Source organism: Typopeltis vanoorti, chromosome 4, assembly GCF_054136105.1.
Source record: "Typopeltis vanoorti isolate ZY-2024b chromosome 4, IOZ_Tvanoo_1.0, whole genome shotgun sequence".
Classification (NCBI taxonomy): domain Eukaryota; kingdom Metazoa; phylum Arthropoda; class Arachnida; order Uropygi; family Thelyphonidae; genus Typopeltis; species Typopeltis vanoorti.
This window is the reverse complement of record NC_143552.1, coordinates 86259457-86284835: the sequence shown is the minus strand read 5'-3', so window position 1 is coordinate 86284835 and position 25379 is coordinate 86259457. Positions and strand designations below refer to the sequence as shown.

General features: G+C 36.9%; 1 protein-coding gene across 4 annotated transcripts in view; it reads left to right on the top strand.

Annotated features, from left to right (window-relative positions):
- Positions 1–1247: 1247 nt before the first annotated feature.
- The window catches only part of LOC150107475 (zinc finger protein 385B-like), a 139558-nt gene continuing 115426 nt past the window's right edge, over positions 1248–25379 (top strand). For 2 of the 4 annotated variants that reach the window (XM_090391321.1, XM_090391325.1), the window contains exons 1-2: positions 1558–1698; positions 15538–15591. In XM_090391321.1, the coding sequence (XP_090247447.1) occupies positions 15542–15591 (50 nt within the window). In that variant the 5' untranslated portion in view covers positions 1558–1698; positions 15538–15541. Of the gene's footprint in view, positions 1333–1557; positions 1699–1794; positions 1816–15537; positions 15592–25379 lie in introns of those variants that run through there. The other 2 variants (XM_090391322.1, XM_090391323.1) reach the window with 2 other exon arrangements.

Sequence of the window (25379 nt, the reverse complement as noted above, 5' to 3'; positions counted from 1 at the left end):
ATGGGCAAGGTACATTGTGCTATGTAACGAGTCACCTGTTTGTAATGGGTATAAGTTGGAGAAATATGTTGCTACTAAGTCATTGCAATTTTGTCTGGTGAAATGGCTGCGAGAATTGAACTGCCGAAATTTCCGAGGAGTTGTAACTTGATACCATGTTGTGGGCCTATCTGTTCGGTACACTGTTGATGAATTGGGCCATCCCAGGTCAACAGTCAATGATACCATAATGAGATGGATTTGCTACAAGTGCTGTCTACAGTGGACTCCCCACTACACTCACTGAACGCGACCATAGCGCGTTATAAATGATAATATATAAAAACTGCCATTAGTTGGTTGACATTTTGAATGCAGAGTTCTGGACATCGGCTGAAATATAAATGTGCACAAAAGCATTCAGAATTGAGGTTCACAAGAAGGGTTTCATGTTATTTACTGCAATATGCAAGTCCACGTTACTCACTCTAACAGGCGACATCGCGTTTAGCGGTGCATACATATAGCATGTGCATTGTGCTATGGAAAGTTGGAAAGCTATGTTATGGAGCGATGAATCATGCTGCAGCCTCTGTCGAGCAGATGGACGGGTATGGTTGTGACGGATGCTCCATGAATGTCTCTTATGAGATTGCATAACTCCAACTATGAAATTCGGAGGTGGCGGTTGATTTCATGGTACAGCTTTTCTTGGTTTGGTCTCAGTCCTCTCTTTGTGGTGCCACTAATATTGAACTTAGAGAGGTATCTGAACATCCTGGACAACGCAATGCTTCCTACTTTTTGATGTGTCTATGGAACTGGCCATTGTCTCTTTCAGCAAGACAATGCGCCATGTCATACGGCTGTTGCTATAGCTGCGTGGCTTGTGGGCATCAACGTTGCCACACTGAATGATCTTCACCGAGCCCTAATATCAACCGTACTGAACATCCAGTCGAATGAACTGGTGCATCGGGTGAGGCCAAGGGACATTTGACCCACAGCAGTCCAGGCCCTCATTAGATGTTTACAGGAAGAATTGTTCAAAATTCCTATTAGTCATTATCTTACACTTGTGGATAGTATGCCCTGTAGGATTGCTGAGTGATTACAGCAAACGGAGGTCCTGCATCTTATTAAGGTGGTTTTCATGGCTGTTTGTTCTGAAGTTAATGGACATCAAACTATGAGGTCCATTAATTTCTTTCGGAGAGGTGTATATTCAAATTATGCCACCATTCACTTTCTATCTACATGCCTTGAGAGTGACAGCACATATCATGGCAGGATTCGAAGCTTGGGCCTGTTGGTCGGAGATGTGAAGCGCTGATCACTGAACCTACCAGCCAGGTCGGTTGTTAATTAATAATAAAACAATTAATTTATGATCAATGTATAATTATTGATAAAACTAATGAAATTTTGACTTTTTTTAAATTCAGCTTTTCAAATTCTATTACAATCATTGAAATACATTTCATTTGTAAAAGGGGTCTTTTTTTTTTTTTTTCAGTGGTGTTGTAATTTAAGTTTTGCCTAAATCATCTAATTTGATCACAGGAGGCTAGTATGCACTACTGTTTTGGGATTTTGAGTAGTTTGCATTTTATTGTTATGTTGGTGTAGTTTTGCTGTATTGCTTTAACAAAATTTGTGAAAGAAAGGCTTTAATAGGGAATTTTGGACAGTGTGCAGGATATTCATTTGAATATTAAGGTGAGTTGTATTTTGAAAAATACTAAACTAAATATGCTTTTGAATACGCACTTTGTAGTACTCTTTTCAGAAGCAAAGAATGGAACCCTTGTTAGTGTAGTACAGCACTTGTGTATCGTGAGTTCACATCAATTGTGATATTTATCATTATTTGCTTTATGAATTATAACTGGAATACTTTTGGCGTAGTTTTAGTGAGAACGCCAGTGTTCCTTTATTGACATCCAAGTGCGTGTGCTATGTATACATATAATAATAAAAATAATAATAATATATATATATATAGTTTGACTCCATGGAGGTTTTTATAATAATAATAATAATATACACTGTATATATATATATACACATACTGAAGAATCTTGGAGATATGTGCGTGTATATATATATATATATATATATATATATACACACAGGGTGTTCGGGATAAATTTGACAGTTTCGTAAGGAAAAAGAAAATCTTCTTTGTATCTATTAAATTTAATGAATTGACAAAAAAACATTACAGGCAGAGTTAATTACAATACTATCAACAAGATTTACTCAAAATAACCACCATTAGCATCGATCACAGCTTCAATTCTGCTTCGGAACCTCGAACAAGCTGATGCTACAGTCTCCCTGGGAAGGGCCGCAAAAACTGTTTTAATTTTATCCATTAACTGGGCTTTTGTATTACTGGAAGTGCGATTGGTGTCTTTTTCAACTGCGCCCCATACAAAATAATCCATGGGGTTAAGGTCTGGGGAGTTTTGAGGCCAAACATTTGGACTGGTGAAGTCGTAGAAATTTTCAGACAACCATTTTTGACTTTTCCCAGAGGTGTGGCAAGGGGCCGAATCCTGCTGCCATACATACGGCCTACCATTGGCTACCCTTGTTATCCAGGGCTTGACTACAGTTAGCAACTCCACGAACAAAGCCCGAATTCCAATGCCAGGGTTCTTCAACACCTGTTCCTGCAGATTTGCGAGGAATTCTGCTGTACGAACGCAATCAGATCGTCTGCTAGGGATCTTTCTTCTTGCTACATCCTCGTAGTCACCATTGCAAGTCTCTAGTTCATGCCTGATTGTTTTTACTGTATTCAGGGAGCATTGGGCAGCAGTCGTAATATCCTTATTTTGATGGCGGGCACGAATCATCATGATACAAGTTATTCTCTTCCATGATTCAGGTGGGTTCCAGCTATCCATCCTTTCTGACATCTTGTATATGAATGAAGAAGGGTCCAAACTTTTAAATGAAGAGAAGTGTGTGTTAATACATGTAACTTACGGAAAAATATAATTAATTATAAATATGTCAAATTTATCCCGAACACCCTGTATATATTCTTTTAAATGGCTGATACCGAGAGATAAGGAGATGACATGGTTTATTTAAAAAGATTCTACTGGTTTACTAGTCTCGTTGAATGGATCAACTTCTGCAGATATCACAATCAAAGAAATATACAAAAAATAACAGACTTAAAAATTGCATTAACAGTACTATTCCAAAAAAACTAGTACATTTTGAAAACAGTAATGTGAGCTTGAGTTCCAAATAAAAGGAAATAAAAAAGGAGGTCACTGCACCAATCGGAGTGAACCCTTGTGCATATATAGGTACATGCGGAATAAAAAAAAAATTGTTAGAAAAAGAGATTGATTAAAAATCTCCTCTTTAAATAAATATCATTTTATTAGTAATGACTACGCTCCCAAAACTTTGCTCCATACTTAGTAAACCTAAAGATAAACATCTTCCAACTCAGTTTCCAGGAGTCTACAAGATCGTATGTGATTGTGAAAAGCCATACTACAACCAAACTGCTAAATCCATCCTTCTACGTTTGGAAGAACACCGTAGAGATATTTCCTACAACAGGACTAGAGCCATTGCTCTCTCTAGCCACGTTCTTTTCTCCATTAACTCAGATGAAGGCTGCCAAAACATCGTGGACTGGACACAAACTTCTAATATCCATGTGTGCTATGATGAACTTGAAAGAAAGATTGTCGAGTCCAGAAAAATTGCCTTAGATTCTTCCCATATCAGTAACTCCCTAAGTTTCAATCTTTCTGATGCACACATTGGTTGACTCGTGACAGCACGTAGTCATCTTTTATTTGGAACTCAAGCTCGCATTACTGTTTTCAAAATGTACTACTGTGTTTTTGGACTAATACTGTTAATGCAATTTTTAAGTCTTATTTTTTGTATATTTCTTTGATTGTGATACCTGAAGAAGTTGATCCATTCAACGAAACTAGTAAACTAGTAGTATCTTTTTAAATAAACCATGTCATCTCTTTATCTCTCAGTATCAGTCATTTAAAATAATTTATAATATTTTCTACCAAGTAAAAATCACGATATATATATATATCAAGATTCTTTAGTTTAGGTTTAGTGACAGTCATTTGCCATGTATTTTTGGTTGAATAACGGCACATAATTAATTTTCGAGAATCATTGGATTATTCTTGAAAATTAATACATTAAATTCATGTCAGTTATGAAATGTAGACTGTAGATTTGAAGTGTGAGATAAACTCGTTTCACTTAATTTTTCCGCCTCACACTACAATTAATTTTTATAGATGTCTAAAAGAAAACTATTCATGTTAATAGAAGACAGCATTACTATCTTTCTATTTTTAAACTAATGTATCATTAACATTTGATTAACATTTATCGAAAGAATAGAAACCGAATGGCATTACAGTAAAAGGTACGTAATCAAAAATTCCTGGAATTTATTCAAATATCTTCCACCAAGCTGCTTGCAATTCAAGACTAGAGGTTTAAAAAAAAAGAAACATCCTACTTCAACATCTGGAATTTTTAAACTTGCATGTATCATGTGAAAACGTGCTATTTCATTACAGCTCGCATCCACTGGCTGGCATCAGTTATATCTACTCGCACTAAAATTGCTTCCAATGTTCTTGTACTCTCAAACTGAAACCAGTCTGGTAATGTTTACCTATAATAGTGGTTGGTATTTATGATACATATCAGCTGATTTTTTCTGATCTCTATTTTCTTCAAAGTTTTTGTTTATCAGATATTTCTTTTTGACTCTCAATCAGCCTACATATCTTATTATTGCGATACCAGTAAGTCAGCCTAGTCTATATGTGGTGGTGTTGACTACAATACTATCTGGATGTGAGAGTGGTGGAAACCTGGGTGAGCAACAGTTGTGCCCAATATCCTTGGCAAGAGACCCAGTAGGAGTAACTGCCATTTGAACAGGAGGCAAGTTTGCATCATTGGCCCTTTCAAAGTCTGATTTGGATTTAGTGATGATTCTTTTACAGCTGTTATGAGCTGTCATATAGGTGGAGCCAGCAGCTGGAGTCTTCATCTTGAGTCATTCATGGTATGTAGAGATTTTTTTTTCTCTTTTATTGCATTGGCACATTTTTTTCAATATCCAATGCTTGGATGGTGGCTGTGATTTTCGAGTGAAATAAGTGAAGTGCTTCATTCCTGTAAGGATACCTTTGAGATTTTGCAATCAGTCTCCAACTCCTGCTTTGGTGATGAAGTTTGAAAAGAGACAGAGAGAGAGAGCTATCTTCCATGACTCAGAGAAATCTGGCTGTTCAATTACAGAATTGAAGGGAGACCAAAGGATAGCAATTTGTTTAGCAAGCCTCAGTGCCAGACATAGTCAAAAGCCAACATTTTTTTTTTCTTTGACTGGTTTGATTCACTTTTTTCGAATGTCAGATGATGCAAGTTTCAGCCACAACATGTGGCTGAATCGTAACCTTATAAAGAGGGATAACCTCTTTGATCATTTGGCCAACTTTTGCACTATGTCCTCTGAACTTCAAATCTGCCGACCAAATCCTTAGCCTCATCAATTTCCTATAATTGATGATAGCAGATTAAAAGTAAATTGTAAATTGCCATTGGTTGTCCATTACCACACTGCTAATGTATTTAAATCATCCTATAGAATATATGCACACTTAATATACTACTGCTTTTCTCGTTTTACATCGTCAGCATGAGGGGATATTCAGCAAACTACTGAATATCCCCTCCTCTCCTCTTAAATATTTTTCTGCATAGAAAAAGATTTAAGAGGATGATGTAGAAATTAGATGTAGTGACACTCCACTAGTCACCCTATTCCCTTTGATTTCATTCTACTATACATCACCCTCTGATGCCTGTCTGTCAGTCACCCTCCTATCTATTCTACCAGTTTCATATATCCATTCTCTTTTGCTGTAACTTATGTAATAGTTTTTCCATGTAGTATTTTGTCAAATGCCTTTGTCCAACAGTATCATGGGATAACTGATTCCTTTATCCAGTTCTGCTGTCACAATATTATGAAATGTGAATAAATTACTAAGGCAGGACTTATCTTTTACAATCTGCACTGTCCCTATAGAATATGATATTCTTATCTATTCCTGAATTCTACCTTTAACCAACTTTCCAGTTCTTTAATCATCATTCCTGAGATGCTAATTCTGTCTATAATTGCTACTTTTGTCTTGGAGCCATTTATGTAATGGAACTAACATATCCTCTTTTCCACTCCCTTAGAACTTTGTCAGAGGTGCTCCCAGTTTGCCAAGGCCCACATGCCTTCCCCTTCCACTACTGCATTCACATTTATAGTTTTGAAAATGCTGAGCACCACCTAAGATTTTGTTGAAGAAACATTCTCTACAGGAAACGTATTTAAGACCCAATGAGGACCCCACTTTTAGGAATTATAGTTGTTGTACAGTAGGACAGAACTGTAGGTGTAGGCTGTCCTGCTCATGGAGGAGTAGCTATCCTAGTGGGTAGTCATATTCCTTTCCATCATGTCCAACTTAATACTGCTCTAAAAGCAGTAGCGATTTGCCTCTCCGTGGGATTTCTTATTACAGTATGTTCAATTTATTTACCACAGAGTGCTGAGTTAATTCAGGAGTGACAGGGAGAATAAAATGGGGCAGGAGTATTATTGATGATAGCTGATGAGCTGCAGCCAAGGAGAATAGAAGTTGAATTGCAGGATAGAGAAAAGAGCACATTTGAGGCCATATGGTGTGAGATTGAGGCTAGCAGAACAAAATATACAATTGAGTGCTGCTATAGACCAGGTGATGGAATAGATGATGGAGATAGCATGCATAAGCAAATAGAAGAAATGAGTGGAAGGAGGGTAATTATTATGGGAGATTTCAACTATGGTAACATTGATTGGAAGGAGGAGAGGACAGATGGGAGGAAGGAATTTGATTTTATGTGGTTATTAAGGGATAACTATCTGTGACAGCATGTACTGAGGATTTGACTGTAACGAATATTGCCAAAAATTGGTGTGAGTGATCATAGGGTCTTGACTTGGGAGGTGGCTAAAGGTGTGAAATTTACAATTAAGAGAGGGTATATGTGGAATTATCGGGCTGGTAAGTATGGCAAACTTAGGAGTTCGATTGGTTCAGTGCCATGGCATGTAAAACTGCAAGGGCTGGATGCTGATAGTGCATGGGAGGCAGTTAAGAAGTTTTTGCAGGAGGCAATGGCTGACTGTATACCTAGAGTCCGAATAATAAATCAAGTAGGGATTACATGGATGAATAACACCATTAAGCTTGAGCTGTAAAAATAGAAACAACTGTGGAGGGAATTTAAAGAGAAAGGTGACCTGCAGGCACATGAACGATATAAAGCCCAGGTCAGAAGGGTAACAAGTGTGGTAAGAAAAGCAATAGCAGATTATGAAAGAACATTAGCCATACAGGCTAAAGAGAATCCCAATCCGTTTTTTCGAAAAACTGTTTCGAAAAATTTTACCAATAGCTTATACAGGAATTGTGGTGAACGAAGTGGAGGTGAATAGTCTATTACAAACCCTCAATGTCAATTCATCTGCAGGATTGGATGGTATACCAGCTCGTGTCGTATGTGAAGTGGCTAAAGAATTGTCAGTGCCCTTGACCATTTTGTTTAATTTGTGCCTCGGGTCTGGGTCAGTCCCAAGGGGATGGAAAGAGGGGAAAATAGTTCCACTGCATAAAGGAGGTTCCAAGACTGCTGTTGAAAATTACAGGCCAATCAGCATATCAGGAATTGTTGTTAATATCTTGGAGAAAATAGTCAAGAGGAAAATACAAGATTGGATAGATGAAAATGGGATTCTGTATTTGGAACAGCATGGTTTTGTGAAGGGTAGATCATGCCTCAGTAACTTGCTCCCATTCTATAACACAGTGACGGCTAACTGGTTTAAAGTGATTCTACTGGACCTTGCTAAAGCGTTTGATAGGATACCACATGGAATTCTAATCAGCAAACTGCAACATATGAGAATGGATATAGGGTTGGTGAGATGGATAGGAGGGTATTTGATGGAGAGATATCAGAGAGTGGTTTATTCAGGAGTAGAGTCCAAAAGACAGCCTGTGACTTGTGGTGTGTTGCAGGGTTCTGTTCTTGGACCACTGTTTAATTTGTTCATTAACGATATAGAAAAGGATCTGTGCATCTGTTTGTGGATGATGCAAAGTTGGGTAGAGCAATAGTGAATGCTCAGGATGTCGAAATTTTGCAGGATGATTTGGATAGTTTGGAGGACTGCGCTAAGGAGAATGGATGTCAATTTAATGTTGAAAAATGTAAGGTTTTGCATGTTGGGGTGAAAAGATTAGCAGCAATATATCACATTGGTGGAACTGTATTCTAGGAGATTGACGAGGCCAGGGATTTGGGAGTGTTGATGGATAGGGAGTTGAAGTTTAGGGGACACATCGTAAAAGTGGCAAAATCAGCTTATCAAATCACTTGGTTGCTGAAAAAACACTTTAATGAGCAGAGAAAAACAAGTTATTGTTCCTCTGTATCGAGCCTTGATAAGACCCCATCTAGACTATTGTGCCCAGATATGGGGGGAAGATGTTCTTCTTGATGGGGGAGTAGGTGGAGAGGAGCCAGAGACGAGTGACAAAGATAATAGCAGGACTATGGAATGAACCTTATGAGAACATGTTGAAGATTTGTGGGCTGCAGAAATTGGTTGATAGGTGGAAAAGGGGTGATATGATTGAGACATTCAAATTATGAATTCAAAAAATGAAGGGTTTCTATAAGATTAATTCAGAAGATATTTTTGAGAATAGGACTGGTAGTGGGAGGACTAGCAGCCATCCATGGAAGCTTGGTAAGTTAGCAAGGGTGTTAGAGCTAGGTATTTTACTTGGAGAGTTGTAAATGAGTAGAATAAGCTGCCAGAGTCTGTTGTGGGTGCCATGACTGTAAATGAGTTCAAAGTGAAGTATGATAGATACTGCATGAATGTTGAATAGTTAAGCTTGAGCTGCAAAAAAAGAAACTACTGTGGAGAGAATTTAAAGAGAATGGTGACCTGGAGGCAAACAAATGGTATAAAGCACAGGCCAGAAGGGTAACGAGTGTGGTAAGAAAAGCAAAAGCGGATTATGAAAGGAAACTAGCTAAAGAGAATCCCAAACAATATGCTGCAAGCAAAAAAAAAAACTGTACATGGCAGAATGATTTTAAGGAATGCCGGTGGTAAGGAGGTCACTGAATCAATCGATATAGTGGAATTACTAAGTGAGCACTTTGCAAGAGTATATCATCCAGGTGGTGACATTGAAAGAATGAAGGAACCATTAGTTTATACGGGAATTGTGATGAATGAAGTGGTGGTGAATAGTCTATTACAGAACCTTAATATGAATATATCTGTGGGATTGGATGGTATACCGGCACGGGTCATACGTGAAGCGGCTAAAGAATTATCAGTGCCCTTGACTATGTTGTTTAATCTATGTCTTGGGTCTGGTTTAGTCCCGAAGGCATGGAAAGAGGGGAAAATAGTTCCACTGCATAAAGGAGGAACCAAGACTACTGTTTCAAATTACCGAACGATCAGCATATCAGGAGTCGTTGCCAAGGTCCTGGAGAAAGTAGTCAAGGGAAAAATACAGGAATGATATGGTGAAAATGAGATACTGTACGAGGGACAGCATGCCTTAGTGAAGGGTAGATCATGCCTCAGTAACTTGCTCAAGTTTTATGACAGTGACGGCAGAACTGGATAAGGGTAATTGGTTTACAGTGATGCTGCTGGACCTGGCAGGATAATGGGTGGAATTCTAGTCCGTAAACTGCAACATATGGGAATGGATATAGAGTTGGTGAGATGGATAGGTTGGTGGTTGATGGAGAGATATCAGAGAGTAGTTTATTCAGGAGTAGAGTCCAAAAGATGGCCTGTGACTAGTGGTGTGCCGCAGGGTTCTGTTCTTGGACCACTGCTGTTCAGCTTGTTCATTAATGATATAGGGAAGGATTTAAGAGGAACAGTTCGTTTGTTTGCTGATGATGCAAAGTTGGGTTGGGCAATAGTGAATGCAGAAGATGTCAAAATCTTGCAGGATGATTTGGATATATTGGAGTTCTGGGCTAAGGAGAATGGATGTCAATTTAATGTGACAAAATGTAAGGTTATGCATTTTGGGTTGAAAAGATTAGCAGCAGTATACCACATTGGTGGAACTGTACTCCAGGAGATTGAGGAGGCCAGGGACTTGGGAGTGTTGGTGGATAGGGAGATGAAGTTTAGGGGGCACATTTCAAAAGTGGCTAAATCAGCTCATCTCCTGGTTGTTGAAAAATACTTTGACGAGCAGAGACAAGCAAGTTATTGTTCCTCTCTACCGAGCCTTGATAAGACTTCATCTCGTATACTGTGCCCAGATTTAGTCACCTAGGTTTCTTCTGGATGAGAAGGAGGTGGAGAGGATCCAGAGGCGAGTGAACAAGATGATAGCAGGTCTATGGAATGAACCATATGAGAACAGGTTGAAGATTTGTGGGTTGCAGAAACTGGTTGATAGGCAGAAAAGGGGAGATGTGATTGAGACATTCAAATTGCTGAAGGGTTTCTATAGGATTAATTCAGAGGATATTTTTGAGATCAGGACTGGTGGTGGGAGAACTAGGGGGACATCTATGGAAGCTGGGCAAGGGTGTTAGAGCCGGGTTCTTTACTTTTAGAGTGGTAAATGAGTGGAATAAGCTGCCAGAGTCTGTTGTGGGTGCTATGACAGTGAATGAGTTCAAGGCAAGTTATGATAGATACTGTGAGAATGCCGAATAGTTGTGTGGACATGATGTTTAGGGCCTCCCTCGATGAGTCTAAGGACTCCTCTGGAATCACCGTAATAATAATGTTCCCCCACATATACCCCATATGGAAAATGGACCAGGCTGACTGGAATACTTTCTCATCTTGCAAAATTTAATGCGGATCCTCTCAGTCAAACACTATCAATGAAGCAGTAAAGTATATAGCAGAGTGCATTGTCCAGACATCAGCAGCTTCCATCTTGAAAACATCATCTCAGTTTCCACTCTATCCAAAGCCTTGGTGGTACCCAGAATGCCAGACAGACAAAAAAGATCAATACAGAGCATGGGATATATTTCATAGATACCTCACCACATCAAACTTAATGGTTTTTAAGCGTTCTTGTGCTAAAGCATGTTATGTGAGACATAAGAGTCAAAAACAATCATGGATCCAATTTACTACATCAATTAATCAAATGAAAGGGTAATATGGAACACACACACCCACTGTTTGTATACCTTAGGCCATAATGGAAGTGTTATTTTGATTCAAAAGTTATTGCAGACACTTTGGGAGAAAATTCTGCTAGAATCTCAGCAACAGTTTCTTATCCTCCTGAATTTTTAATACTGAAAGAACAGCAAAGGAAACAAAGGCTAAATTTTCTACCAATGTTCTTGAGCCATAAAATTAGCTATATGTTAAGGAGTAGCTAAAAAGATATCTTCTACTGTCTCACCCTAGTGCAATAAAGCCTGATGACATCTATTATGAAATGATTAAACATCTGCCATCTTCTATGGCAGATGTTTAATCATTCTCTTGATATACAACAGAGTACCTGCAGAGGAAGAGTTTCCAGATTCTTGACATAAGTCAGTTGTCATTGCTATCTCAAAACCAGGAAAGGATCCAACACAAGCAAATAATTGTCCATTGGGGTCTGGAGGGGGATAATGATAAGTATAGAAGCAGTGACATTTTTATGCTTTATACTAATGGCAGGAGTATCCGGAATAAAGGAGATGAATTGGTGGTGCTGATAGCAGCAGCCCGGCCAAAGGTTATTGGGATCACTGAGACGTGGTTGATGGAAGATGATATAATAACAGTAATAGAAATAGCAGGGTATAGCATTTTTCGGCAGGATAGGAGGGGAAAATGTGGTGGTAGAGTACTGCTTATGATAAGTGATGACTTATGTCTTCTAAGAGAAGAGGAGGCTTTGGAAGGCAGTGACACTAATGGTTTTGAAAGCATATGGTGTGAGGTAGAGGTGGACAAGACAGGATATTTAGTGGAGGTGTTGCTACAAGCCAAGGAGTACAGAGGGTGAGGAGCAGGGGATGTTTAGGCAGCTGAGCTTGGCAAGTGCAAGAAGAATGATTGTTATGGGAGATTTTAACTACAGCAGTATAAGCTGGGAAGAGGAAAATGCATGTAGTAATAAGAGAATGGAATTTCTAGAATTCTTGAGGGACAAATGTCTTAGGCAACATGTAATAGAGGCAACAAGAGGTTCAAGAGTTTTAGATTTGGTCATAGCATCAGAAGAGTTGATAATAACTGAGATGACATCTCTCCCCTCCTCAGTTGGAGAGAGTGATCATGTGGTTTTGACTTGGAAGATGAATAGACATGCAGGAGTATCAAAGAAAAGGGAACATATGTGGAATTATAAGGCAGGTGATTATAATAGTCTTAGATATTAACTTGGGGCAGTTCCATGGAGGGTGGAATTGGAAGGACAGGATATAATTAGTGCCTGGGAAATTGTGAAGGAATATTTGTTGGCAGCAATAGTAAGCTTTATTCCATGAGTGAACAAGCAGACACAATTTGGTGTAAAGTGGATGACAAACAACATCAAACAGAAACTGCAGGTGAAAAAGTGATTATGGAAGAGATATAAGGAGATAGGTGAAGAGCAGATGCATGAAGAATATAAGACTCGATCCATTAGAGTGACTAGTATGGTGAGGAAGGCAAAACTGGAATATGAGAAGAAATTGGCACTAAGATCCAAAGAAAATCCTAGGGAATTTTTTAGCTATGTGGCCAGTAGGAGGAGAAATTATTGTGGAAGAGTGACATTGTGGGATAAAAATGAGAAGAGTCACTGATGCAGAGGGCATAGTGGAGTTGTTCAATGAACACTTTATTGGATATATCATCCTGGAGAAATAGGTTTTAATACTAGAGAGATAGGGCAGGTTCAAGGTTTAGAAGTGCAAGAGAAGAGTGTTTTCCAAATACTGAGCACTCTGGATGTCAGTAAAGCTGTAGGACTAGATGGTATTTCACTACGGGTTTTGAGAGAATGTGCTAAAGAACTGACAACTCCGTTGATGTGGCTTTTCAATGAAAGGAAAGGAAAGGTACCCAGGGAGTGGAAGGAAGGTAAGATAGTACCATTGCATAAGGGCGGTAGCAGATTGTTTGTTTTGATTGTTTAGGTGTGTTAAAAAATTATGGAGTGTATCTGGGCCATGTGGCCAAATGGAGAACACATCATCATCCAGTGTAGCCAGTCAGTGGGTTTATGTGTGGCAAAGTTTAATGCTTTTTCTTGAAACGTCTCCATAAAGAAGTTGACCAGGGGTGGAGAGCTCGTGGCAGTCCTCTCTATTTATTTGTAGAATTTTCCTTGCCAAATGAAATAGCTAGATTGTGCAGTCCTATTTCACTTCACCATGAACTCAGTCTATTTTGTTTGGAAGGAAAATTCTATGCATGTTGGGAATATTGGCAGGTGGCATGGTATCATGGAATTAACTGCCTTAGCCTATTTTAGGATAATGCCGGTAAGAAATGTCATCAGGACATGGACTTCATTTCTGGTTGAAGAAGTACTGCTAAGTTGTACCTTTCCCCTTCTCAGTCTATCTTCATTGATTGCAGACCTAAAAACTTATATTCAGTAAATCTTCTGTTTTTTTTTTTTCATTTGGAAAGAGATAATTTTTTGGCAGATTATGATACACAACCTTTATGCAAACACATTTTTGTGTGGTTTGTCAGCCCTTGTTATTAAGAAATCAGTGTTGTATGGAGAAAAGGAAATGGAACCTCTCATGTTTCTCTTCTGCTTGCATTTAATCCTCTCTCTATTGTTTGTCTAACATTCCATTAAGAAATAAATGATGTTATGGTGCCTATTAACTTATGATTAGTGTGTCTTAATACATTCAAATATTTTGTGCTACCTTTTGTTTAATATAAACATTTTCAGCGACTTATAGATGGATTAAGAGTCATTTAGAGGAATCAATATTAAATTGTATACTTAAGGTAAGAAGGGTTAATCAGGTAGGAGTTAGATGGTTGAGTAATATTAAGCACGAGCTGCAGAAGAAGAAAATGCTGTGGAGGGTATATAATAAGAAAGGTGTGAGAAGTTGAGAGAACATATTGCTAAGGTAGCCCATAAGATTACTTGGTTACTGAAGAACACACTGACAAGTAAAGATAAGGAGGTTGTTATTCCTCTTTATGATGCCTTGATACATCTACATCCCTCAGAACAGGCAAACTGGCTTATGAACATGCACACACACACCCGGATCTACAGTCAAAAATACATATTTAAAAATTCTTCATTGGAGGTCTCAGCCAGTCCTAAGGGACATATGAGGAAAATTGAGGGACCCCACACAACAACATCTACATCTGGATTGCTGTGCTCAAGTCTGGTTTCCTGGGGATGTGGTTTGTTGGAGAAGATTCAGAGGTAAGTGATCAAGATGGGGAGCAGTCTGTGGAATGTTTCCTACGAAGATAGATTGAGGGTATGTAGATTGCAGAAGTTGGTTGATAGGAGAAAAACAGTAAGTTGCTTAAAGGGTTTTATAGGATTGATGCAGGGGAAATGTTTCAGCACTTGGCTGGAGGGGCCAGAACAAGGGGTCATTCCTGGAAATTGAATAAAGGTGTGGTTAGTAAGGGGGTGTGAGGACTAGATTTTTTGGTTAGGGATTTGTAAATGAGTGGAATGGTCCAAGGAGAGGTATGAGAGAGTGTGTGGATAGTTTGGGTCTCCTGCGATGAGTCTTTGGACTTCATAGAGGTGCCTGTACAGTAATGATTATACATTTTATTAGCTATCAAGTTTAGTTAGTAGCATTTCCTTGTTTGATCTTTGCTGACTTTAGTTCTGACTTTCATGTTTTGATATTTCTGATTATAATTAGATAAAATAATTATTCAAGTCCCAAAGTGTCCAGATATAATTGTACTCTGTTCTTTCAGTGATGCAAGCGACATGTCTTCCTCCCAACTTCAAGAGTGAGTGAGTTATTCACATTTGACATTAGTGGTTTCGGTATTGTCACTCTCATACCTCATGGGTTTCTTTCTTTATTTTATTTTATTTTTTGGGGGGGGGGGAGTGAAGCCTTCTTGTAGAAGTGGTATAGTCACAGAATCTCTTTCCACAGAGTTGGAAGGACAATTACAAACATCCATGCCCTAGGTAGGATTCGAATCTGCAGCCTCTTGGCTGTAGAGTGGATACATTAAGCACTCACTTGGCCAACTTAAAGAGTGCAACATGTATTTAGGGAAGAGTCCTAATAATATTTATTAAAAATTGAATAAATACCCTAAATGCTTGTAAATTATGTAGTAGAGCTAAACAAAATATATACAAGTATTTATTATTAATTCAGTTAATGAATTTTCTAAAGAATATTTTATATTAAACTGAATTTAATTTTTATTTATATATCACCCAGCACAATGAACACTTCAGATATAGCAGCATCTTTGGCAGTTGGATATCCTCCAATGTAAGTTGTTGTTTTTATTTCTTAAGTGCTACTTAATTCAGCTTTGTAAATAAGAAGGAAATGAAATAAACCTATGTAAAAAGAAAGTGGTAAATGCAATAAGTTTAATTAAGAAGCAGTTATTATACTGACATTCTTCTCCTTCTTGCTTACTGAACTTTTAAGATTCTTTGGTATCAATGTCTTCCATTCTTATTTGTGCTCTTCTAGTTCAGAATTCCATCTTAGCTAAGTCTTTTTTGATAGAACCCCCCCCCCCCCCCACAACGTTGCCATGGTCTTCTACAGGGTGTCCACAAATGTTTACTCTGATTATAATCTATTATAACTCTTCATTGAATACTTGAAATGGAACACAAAGTTAGACTTCAATACATAACAATTATAAATTAAAAAATTTTAATTTTAAAAAATTATTATTTTAAATTTTAATTATTAAAAACATCTTCATTGATGCGGTTCAAAATGAGGTTAGCAAATTCTTCACGCCTTGGACAATCATTAGGCTTTATCTCCTGGACAATTTGGACTTTGTACTCAAACAATTTCAAACGTTTGCATACCACTTTGTGGACTGCACTCCTTGGCATTTGAAGTTCTAGTGAAGCTCTTCTGATTGACTTCTGCGGTGACCGGGTGAAGGCAGTTTGAACTGCCTCAACTATCTCCTTGGAAACCGATGCTCTGCCACTGCTTGCACCCTTATGAACTGAACCTGTTTCTAAAATCTTTGTCTTCCATGACTTAATGAGCTTTACATCAGGTGGGTTCTTTCCATACTGTGCCCTAAACATTCGCTGCACTGTAACTGGAGATTTTGTTTCTGCTAGCCACAGAACACATTGGGCTTTTTCCTGTACTGAAGCTATTTTAAAAGAAAATCAGCAGCAGTGCTCTTGGTGGCAACAGCAGTATACTGAAGATACCAGTATGGAAACTTTGAGTGCCCAAGTTTACCTGCAACAAAATTTATTCAGTTAGTTTTATTGTTAAAATATTATAGCCAGTTGAAATCAGGATAAACATTTGTGAACACCATGTATATCATTTTCCATCAGGCTTCATCCTGAATGCTTATTTAACTATTCTTTCTTCATCTATTCTTGCCACATTTCCAAGTCATGTCAGACAGTAGCTGATTTATTTAGTTGGTGCTGGAGGTCTATAGAGGTTCATATACAACTGTAGAAAGTTTTTTCACTTGTAGAAAGTAAGTTGAATTTGCCAAGAAATTATAGGTTTTGTTTGATCCTTTATCTATCTCTGAGCAAACAAAGTTTGCATGTGAGGTATCTTCACAACTAGACTACCTGTATAGAGGCTGAATTTGTATCAATTGTCTTATCATCCTCTAATGCAGTGTTTCTCAAACTTCAGATATCTGCATACCCCTCCTTAAATTTTCATTATTACTAAGTACCCCCTTATCAAAATAATAATAATAAATAAATAAAGTATCATTGTAAATGTCTATTTTATTTGAATTTATATTCATGTAAACAAAAAAAATATGATTTATTTTTAATAGAACAAAATTTTGGATAGGTTCCTCTTCATTTCCCATCCATGAAGATCCATATTTCAAGTAATTCATATCATACTTACAAAGATTTTTCATTTTCTTCCTAGTTGGTTCTCTAAAGATGTCAGATGATACACCCTTATCAATTTCATTTGATCCGGATACAATATCAACATTTTCTTGTTGCTTACAACTACTTGTATTTGCTATATTGCTCTCTTTTGTGCATTTTATAAATCCAGTCTTTAACCAATGATCCATACTTAAGAATTTGAAAGCTAAAAAAAAAAATTACCATATTTACTCGAATATAACTTGCACTTTTTTCCCAAAGTTAAAGCTAAAAAATCGTGGTGCGAGATATATGCAGGAATTTTCGGAAACTTAAGTTTTCAGAAAAAAAAACTGAAATGGTGTGACTTACCAAGAAGCTCCTATTCACTATTGCTACTTTTGGCATCGAGAACAGTTTTCTTGTGTGCATCATCAAAGTCAACTTCTTTCCCATTATTTCAAGCAAAAATTACCAGTAATTTACAAGACTGGAGATACATAATGAACAATCCTTCACAAATGGAAATTTTAAATGTAAAAGATGAGCGCCAAACAGACAGCAATGGTAGGCCAGTAGAGATAGAGCAGCTGTGAAGAAGTTCATATGATTGGTGCGGTATTAACAAAAGATCGCGCAAACCAAAGACAAAGGCAAGCCAACAGCTGAGTTGAAATGCTAATTCTCTTCAACCAAATTCCATAATATCTGAAACACATTCACTATATATTTCTTAGTTTGAACATTCGCGATGAGGATGGTGTCAAGCAAAACCATATGTTGTACCGTCAACATATGGTTTTGCTTCAGTCTATACAGCAGTTTCTGTTGGAGGAGAAGTGTTGATTCATTAGTTAGTGCCCATTTTTATTCCAGTTGTCTCTAATTGCACTATTTGTTGAGAAATATATTACACAGACTGCAAATGTCTCTGTACCTTATTCAGTGATACAATAAAACTACTTATTTTTCTTGCATCTTCAGTATAATGACGCTGTAGGGGAGGGCGTGTTGTTTACCGCAGGGAGCGAGTTACTATCACCAGGACGTGAAAGTCGTGGCGATAATAACTTGCAATTTGATTAGGAGAATTGATACATGATATATAATTTATTGAGAAATATATACATTTAAAATAATTCTTTTTTTCTTAATGATTCCATGTTAATGATGCATAGCTGAAAATTGCCACATATCCCCTGAAGACCTTTCGCTTACCCCCAGGGTATGTGTACCACACTTTGAGAAACACTGCTCTAATGCAAAGCACACTTCCTTTCATACATCCTGCCATGTATTATGGAGGGTCACTACCCAGACTGTTTTTGACCTTTATTTTAGGTCTCATCAGTGGGAGCCAGACCAAGGAAAATACCAAAGTTGAATTAATGCAGAAGTCATATTTCGCTATGCAAGTGGCAGAAAGATGTATTGCCTTACTTTTAAAATAACCTGGATTGGAGACATCCATGAAGATACTTCACATGGAAACTTTGAATTGCTTGCACATAAAGGATTAAAAAAGAATATAATTTCTTGGCAAGTTTAATTTAGTTTCAGATAGTTCTTGATTGTCTTTTCTTCACCTGTTGCTATCTCTTCTCTTACAGGTCAAAATACTTTTCTTAGGATTTTATTTTCAAAGATTGCGAGGCTTTTGCATCCTGTCCCATATAAAACAATGTCTAATGATGCGTGTATATTTTTATTTTGATTTTGCTTGAGGGAATTTTGGTACATAGTAAATGATGTAGTGAATAAAATGTGTTGGATGCATGTATTCTAGCTTGTATTTCTGTACTAATTTTATTATCTCGAGTAATCAGGGTTCCAAAATATTCAAGGGAGGGTAAGTTTTGATAAATTTTAACTTTTTTATAATAGATTTTAGTAGTAAGACTTATATGTTGGTTAGACATAACTGGTAATTAGTTTACGGAATTAACAACGCATATAAAGTATATTAATTAAAGGTAACTTTAATGAATAACTTCTATATTTCAGCAATGTCACATTGCCATCTTCGGGAACATAAAGATATGGTATGTGCACTCAGGAACTAACACAAAGCAAATGAGGAAGAAAGCAGGAAACTAATATTGTTCCTAAAGTCCTAATGGTGCCCTCTTGCAGGCTAATTTGGTAGTCTTGGCAGTTGGGCTGAAGTTCTCATAATGAAAGTCTCCCAAATTTGGGGCAGTTTCATGCACCCAAATTTGTTGAGGTTAGGAACGTTTTTTAGAGCTGCTGAAGATTCTTTGAATAATCTTTCGTATTTAAACTTGCTGCGATGGATTATTTTTGTTTTCTTCCAACTAATTTTATGGTGGGTATCTAAGGCATGGTCTGCCAGCCCAGAGCGGCTGTACTGGTGAAACCGGATGTAGTCTTGGTGTTCTGAAATCCTGATATTTGTTGTTCTGCTTGTTTGGCCAAAGTAGGACAATTTGCAGCTGCAAGGGAACTGGTATACACCAGGTAGGTCTAGGGGAAGTGGTTGGTCTTTGGTAGAGCGGATAAGGGATGCCAACTTTTTATATGGTCTGTAACAGGAAGTAAGGTCATATTTTTTGAGGATATTGGTTATTTTTTCAGAGGTGCCCTGGATGTAGGGGATGGTGATAGACTTGGTGTAATCTTTATTGTGGAGAGGGGGAGGGGGGGGTTGTGGTTTACAGGTTTTAGTATTTTTTGGATTTTTTGGGGTTATAGCCATTGGCTAAGAAAGTGTTGAGGATGTGGTTTAGTTCAATAGTCAGGGCCTTGTCATTTGAGCAGATTAATTTTGCCCTGTTATATAGTGTTTTTATCACCCCATATTGTTGTGAGGGGGTGGGGGGATTGCTGGTGAATGTATCTGCCAGTGTGGGTGGGTTTTCTGTAAACAGAGAAAACCAAAGATCCACCAAGCTGGCGTGTGATTAAAGTGTCTAGGAACGGGAGGGTGTTGTTTTCCTCTTTTTCTAAGGTGAACTGGACTCTGGGATGTTGGTTGTTTAAGTGTGTTAGGAAGGAGTGGAGTGCGTCTGAGCCATGTGGCCAAATAGCAAACACATCATCCACGTAACAAAGCCAAATAGTGGGTTTTTGTGGGGCGGAGTTTAAGGCTTTTTCTTCAAATGTCTCCATAAAGAAATTGGCCAAGGGTGGCAAAAGTGGTGAACCCATGGCTGTCCCCTCTATCTGTTTGTAGAACTTTCCTTGCCAAACGAAATAGCCTGAGTTCATTGTGAACTGAAATAGGGCAGAGATATCGGGAGGAAACTTGGCTTGGATGAGCTCAAGGGTTTCTTTGAGTGGGACATTAGTGAATAGGGAGGAGACGTCAAAACTGACCATTATGTCAGTGTGTTGGAGTGTGGGTGCATGAAACTGCCCCAAATTTGGGAGACTTTCATTATGAGAACTTCAGCCCAACTGCCAAGACTACCAAATTAGCCCACAAGAGGGCACCATTAGGACTTTAGGAACAATATTAGTTTCCTGCTTTCTTCCTCATTTGCTTTGTGTTAGTTCCTGAGTGCACATACCATATCTTTATGTTCCCGAAGATGGCAATGTGACATTGCCGAAATATAGAAGTTATTCATTAAAGTTACCTTTAATTAATATACTTTATATGCGTTGTTAATTCCGTAAACTAATTACCAGTTATAATAGATTTGCGTATACTTCATGGTAGTAAATGATAAAATATATACTATATCTTCATATATTTTATGAATTCATGGCACACCTAACTTTTTCTTAATTTTTTTAATATTTCTAGGCTATGCGGTTTATCTGAGAGTTTTTTTTTATATTGTTGCAAATCGCCAAAAAATTTTCCAATATATTCAAAAAAATCCACATATAAGTGGATCCCCCCTCAGTTCAAACCTGCGTTCTTCAAGGATCAACTGTATTAAAGTTTTGTAGCCCATAGACAGGTGTGATATCTCTCTATAATTTGCCTCCATTTATGTCCTTTTTTATATATTAGTATCATTAATGAATCTTTCAGTTCTGAGGATATCTCTTTTTTCCTATATTAAGTGTACACGTTATATGTTTATAGGAAGATTTACTCAGTTTGGGGACATGTTAAAACTATTAAATGACTAAAGACCGAGATTAACATAAGGTTTTAATCGCACAACTAGTTTCGTCTTACATGGACTTCTTCAGGTGCTAAAAAACATATAAGAATTTCAGTAAGAAACTGTAAAGGATCTGACAATATTAAAAAAAAAACGCAGCAAAAACACCATAGAGGCAAAGCCTAGATGAGGTTAAAAAAGAAGAACAATCTCCAACTGTGGAGATTGTTCTTTAAGTAATTTAAGCTACAACTTATCAGACTGCAGCTTAAATTACTGTTGACATGAACAAGGTTTAGGATTATTTCTTTTAACTCCAAAATTTTTCTTCCTATCTCATCATAAGAATGATAAAGATTGTTAGACTTTTCCCAGAGTACTGGATGCGGGAGGCCTTCCTCGTTCGAATTGGCTGTAAACAGGACATATCTGGATAAGGTGCTGGCTCAAGTTCTTTTGTAGTCGATGTCTCTTTGGTGTTCTTCGATACTGAGTTCGATTGATTTTTCCATCTGTCCAAAGTAAGGTTGCTACAATTGCAGAGAATTTGATAAACTCCTGGATATTTGAGACCAGTATGATTAGTCTTTGGTCAACTGAGAAGGACATGTAGCTTAGGCAGTGTTGTGAAGAAGGTCCGAATGTTAAATTTTCTTAGGATTTTTGCTAATTTTGGAGAGAGAGAGAGAGCTGATGTAAGGAATAGAAATACTGGCCTTAGAACCTGTAGTATCTTCGTTACGACTTTGGGAGTTGAAAAGGAGTTGATAATTTTCTTTGAATAGCTGTTTAACTGAAATTTGCTTTGAAGATTAAGTTCGTTGCTAAGATCCTGTTCATTCGAAAGAAGTAAGCGAGTCTGGTGTCCAAGAGTATATATATATGATGCTGAATTTCTGCGGAGGGTAATGGTGAGAATCAGCATGGAGATATCTGTCTGTATGTGTCGGTTTCCCAAAAATAGTGATTTTGAATTTCTCATTTAAACGGGATAGGTTTACATCTAAGAAAGAAAAATCCTTTATCTTCCAATTCAGCTGTAAACTTAATATTAGGATGTATATTGTTTAGGTGTTCTTGAAAGTTCCGGAGGGTATCAAGGCCATATTCCCAAATTAGAAAGATGTCGTCAACGTAGCATTTCTGCACTTTAGGTTTTAAAGAAAAGGATGAAATGACCTTTTCTTCGAAATCCTCCAGGTAAATATTGGCAAGAACTGGGGATAAAGGCCCATAGCTAGGCCTGAATTTTGCTTGTAGATTGTGTCTTCGAATTTGAAGTAACTGGAGTTGACGCATTGTGTCAGTAAGGCCAAAAGGAAAAGTACTTCTTCCATAAGAACATTTGTCATCATCATCATCAACATCATGCATATCAAGGATTTAGGCCTAGTGGCCTGTTCCGGCCTTAGAAGTCATCATTTAAGAGGACGTCCTGGTTTTCTTTTTCCTAATGGCTTGTACTTTAAGGCTTGTTTTGGTAATCTTTCTGTTTTCATTCTTTGAATGTGTTCCATCCATTTATGTTTATCTTTTTTAATTTTTTCTATTACTGGTTCTTGGTTTAATTCTTTCATAATATCTTTGTTTCTTTTGTGATCAAAAGGGTATACTTTGCAGTTTTTCTCATAAACTTCATTTCTGCTGTTGTTAATCTTTGTTTGTCTTTTTGTTTTATTGTCCAGATTTCGCTTCCATACATTAAGACTGGTAGGGCTAATGTATTGTATACTTTTAGCCTGGTTTGTTTTTGAACTAGGTTTGGTTTAAATATAGAGTTAATTACACATGTTATTTTTAAATATTTTGCAATTTTTATGTTTATATCTTTTTCATTTTCATATGTGATCATACATCCTAGGTAATTAAATGAATTCACCTGTTCTAAGATCTTGTTATCTATTACTATTTTTGTTCTTGCTGGATCTTGTCCTTTAAAGGCCATAGTTTTTGATTTATCTGTTGATATTATCATACCATAATCTTTGGATAACTCATTTAGATCTAAAATAGCTTTCTGTAAGTTATCTTCAGAATTTGTGATTATTATTTGGTCGTCTGCAAAGAGGAGAGTGTTTAAGTTAACTGTAGGTGAAAGTTTAATTCCTTGATGTAAATTTTTACTCCATTTTATTATTATTTCATTTAAGTAGATATTAAAAAGAGTTGCTGAGAGGGGACATCCCTGTTGGACCCCTTGGTTTATCTCTCTTGTATATGATAGCTCGTGATTTAATCTTATTTATATTTGATTATTTTCATATATACTTGTGGTAGTTTTTAGGATATTATTTGGTATTTGTCTTTCTTTTAATATATTAAATAATATGTTTCTTTTAACTTTGTCAAATGCTTTTTCAAAGTCAATAAATGCAATATGTGTTTCTAAATTATGTTCTCTTCTTTTCTCTATTATTAATTTTAGGCAAAAGGTCTATACATGATCGTCCTTTTCTAAATCCATTCTGTACTTCTAGAATAAAGTTTTCGGAATATTTCATTAGTTTGTTATTTAAGATTCTGCTATATATTTTGTAACAGGAATTTAGTATACTGATACCTCTATAGCTTTTAGGGTCATCTCTATTACCTTTTTTAAAGATAGGAATCACAATTGCTTTTTTCCATTCTATTGGGGGGGGGGGATACCAGTTGAATAAATTTTATTTAAAAATAATAAGTCTTCCTTTGAATCTTGTTCCTGCATATTTATATAGTTCTGAACCTAGCTTATCTTCTCCAGGTGATTTTCCGTTTCTTGTTTCTTTCAGGCTGATTTCTAATTCTTCTTTAGTTATTTCCTTTTCATTTTCGTTAATTGTTTGCCAATTGTCTTTTTTAAAATATTTGTCTGTCCACAATTCTGTGTAGTAATTTAGAAATTCTTCTAATTTCAATTCAGTGTTAAATCATGTTCTAAATTAGAAAGAAATTTGTTCCATGATTCTCTGTCTTTTTCTGACTTCTCTTTTAGCTATGGCTCTTATTCTTTTATATTCTATTTCATCTTCTAATCTTTTACTGCTTAACCATTTGTGATGTCTTCGAATTTGAAGTAACTGAAGTTGACACAGTGTGTCAGTAAGGCCAAAAGGAAAAGTACTTCTTTCATAGGAACATTTGTAAACAATGAAACTCAAAGCTGGTCGTGATATCCGTGTCTTTGATTGTAATATCTTTTGAGTTTGGATACAAAATCTGTGGGGTTTTGCATGAAGGATGTAGATTTCCCAGAGAAATATTTTAGAGGAGAAGTGAGATATTAGTAATATCTCGCAGCAGAAACACAGTGTTTTTGCTGCATTTTTTAATACTGTTCAGATCCAGTTCCTTTACAATTTCTTACTGGAATTCTTTATGTTTTTTAGCACCTGAAGATGTCTGTGTAAGATGAAACTAGTTGTGCGATTAAAACCTTTTATGTTAATCTCGGTCTTTAGTCATTTAATGCTTTTAACATATATATATATATATATATCATTCCTCTCAGCAATTTGAGCAGCATCAACAGTACAACTAATCAGGTGGTGAGAAAGTACTTTAATCAAATTTTAAACTGCAATGAACTTGACAAGTCTTTTGAATCAGAAAATTATCATACCGGTCACATAGAAATATTTAAATATTCACCAGCCAAAGTAGCAAAAAGTATAAGGCAACCCAGAAACAACACAGTATCAGGTACTAACAGGACAGGCTCATTGAATGTGGTGGTAGTGAATTAACTACAAAAATTATTTATATATATATATATATATATATATATATATATATTAAGGGTGCAAATCAAGCCTTGACACACCTCAAGTTTCTTTCTTTTCTAACAGAAATTGAGGCAGAATATGACGTTTTAGTGTTGTACACAGAAGTACGTTGACTAAGCAGAGGGAGCTGTTTGAAACGGTTTTTTACTTTGAGAAAGGAAATAAAACAGTTTTTAGAGCAACACGCAAAGACAAACAAAGAACTAATTATAAAGCTATATGATCCTCAGCGTACTCGCCTTTCTAACAGACATCACATGCCACATGAATGAACTCAACATGAAGTAACAGGGATGCAATTCATTAAGCGATTTTCTGACTTCAGTGACATGCGGCCACAACTGACATATTTAACAACACAATGAAATGCG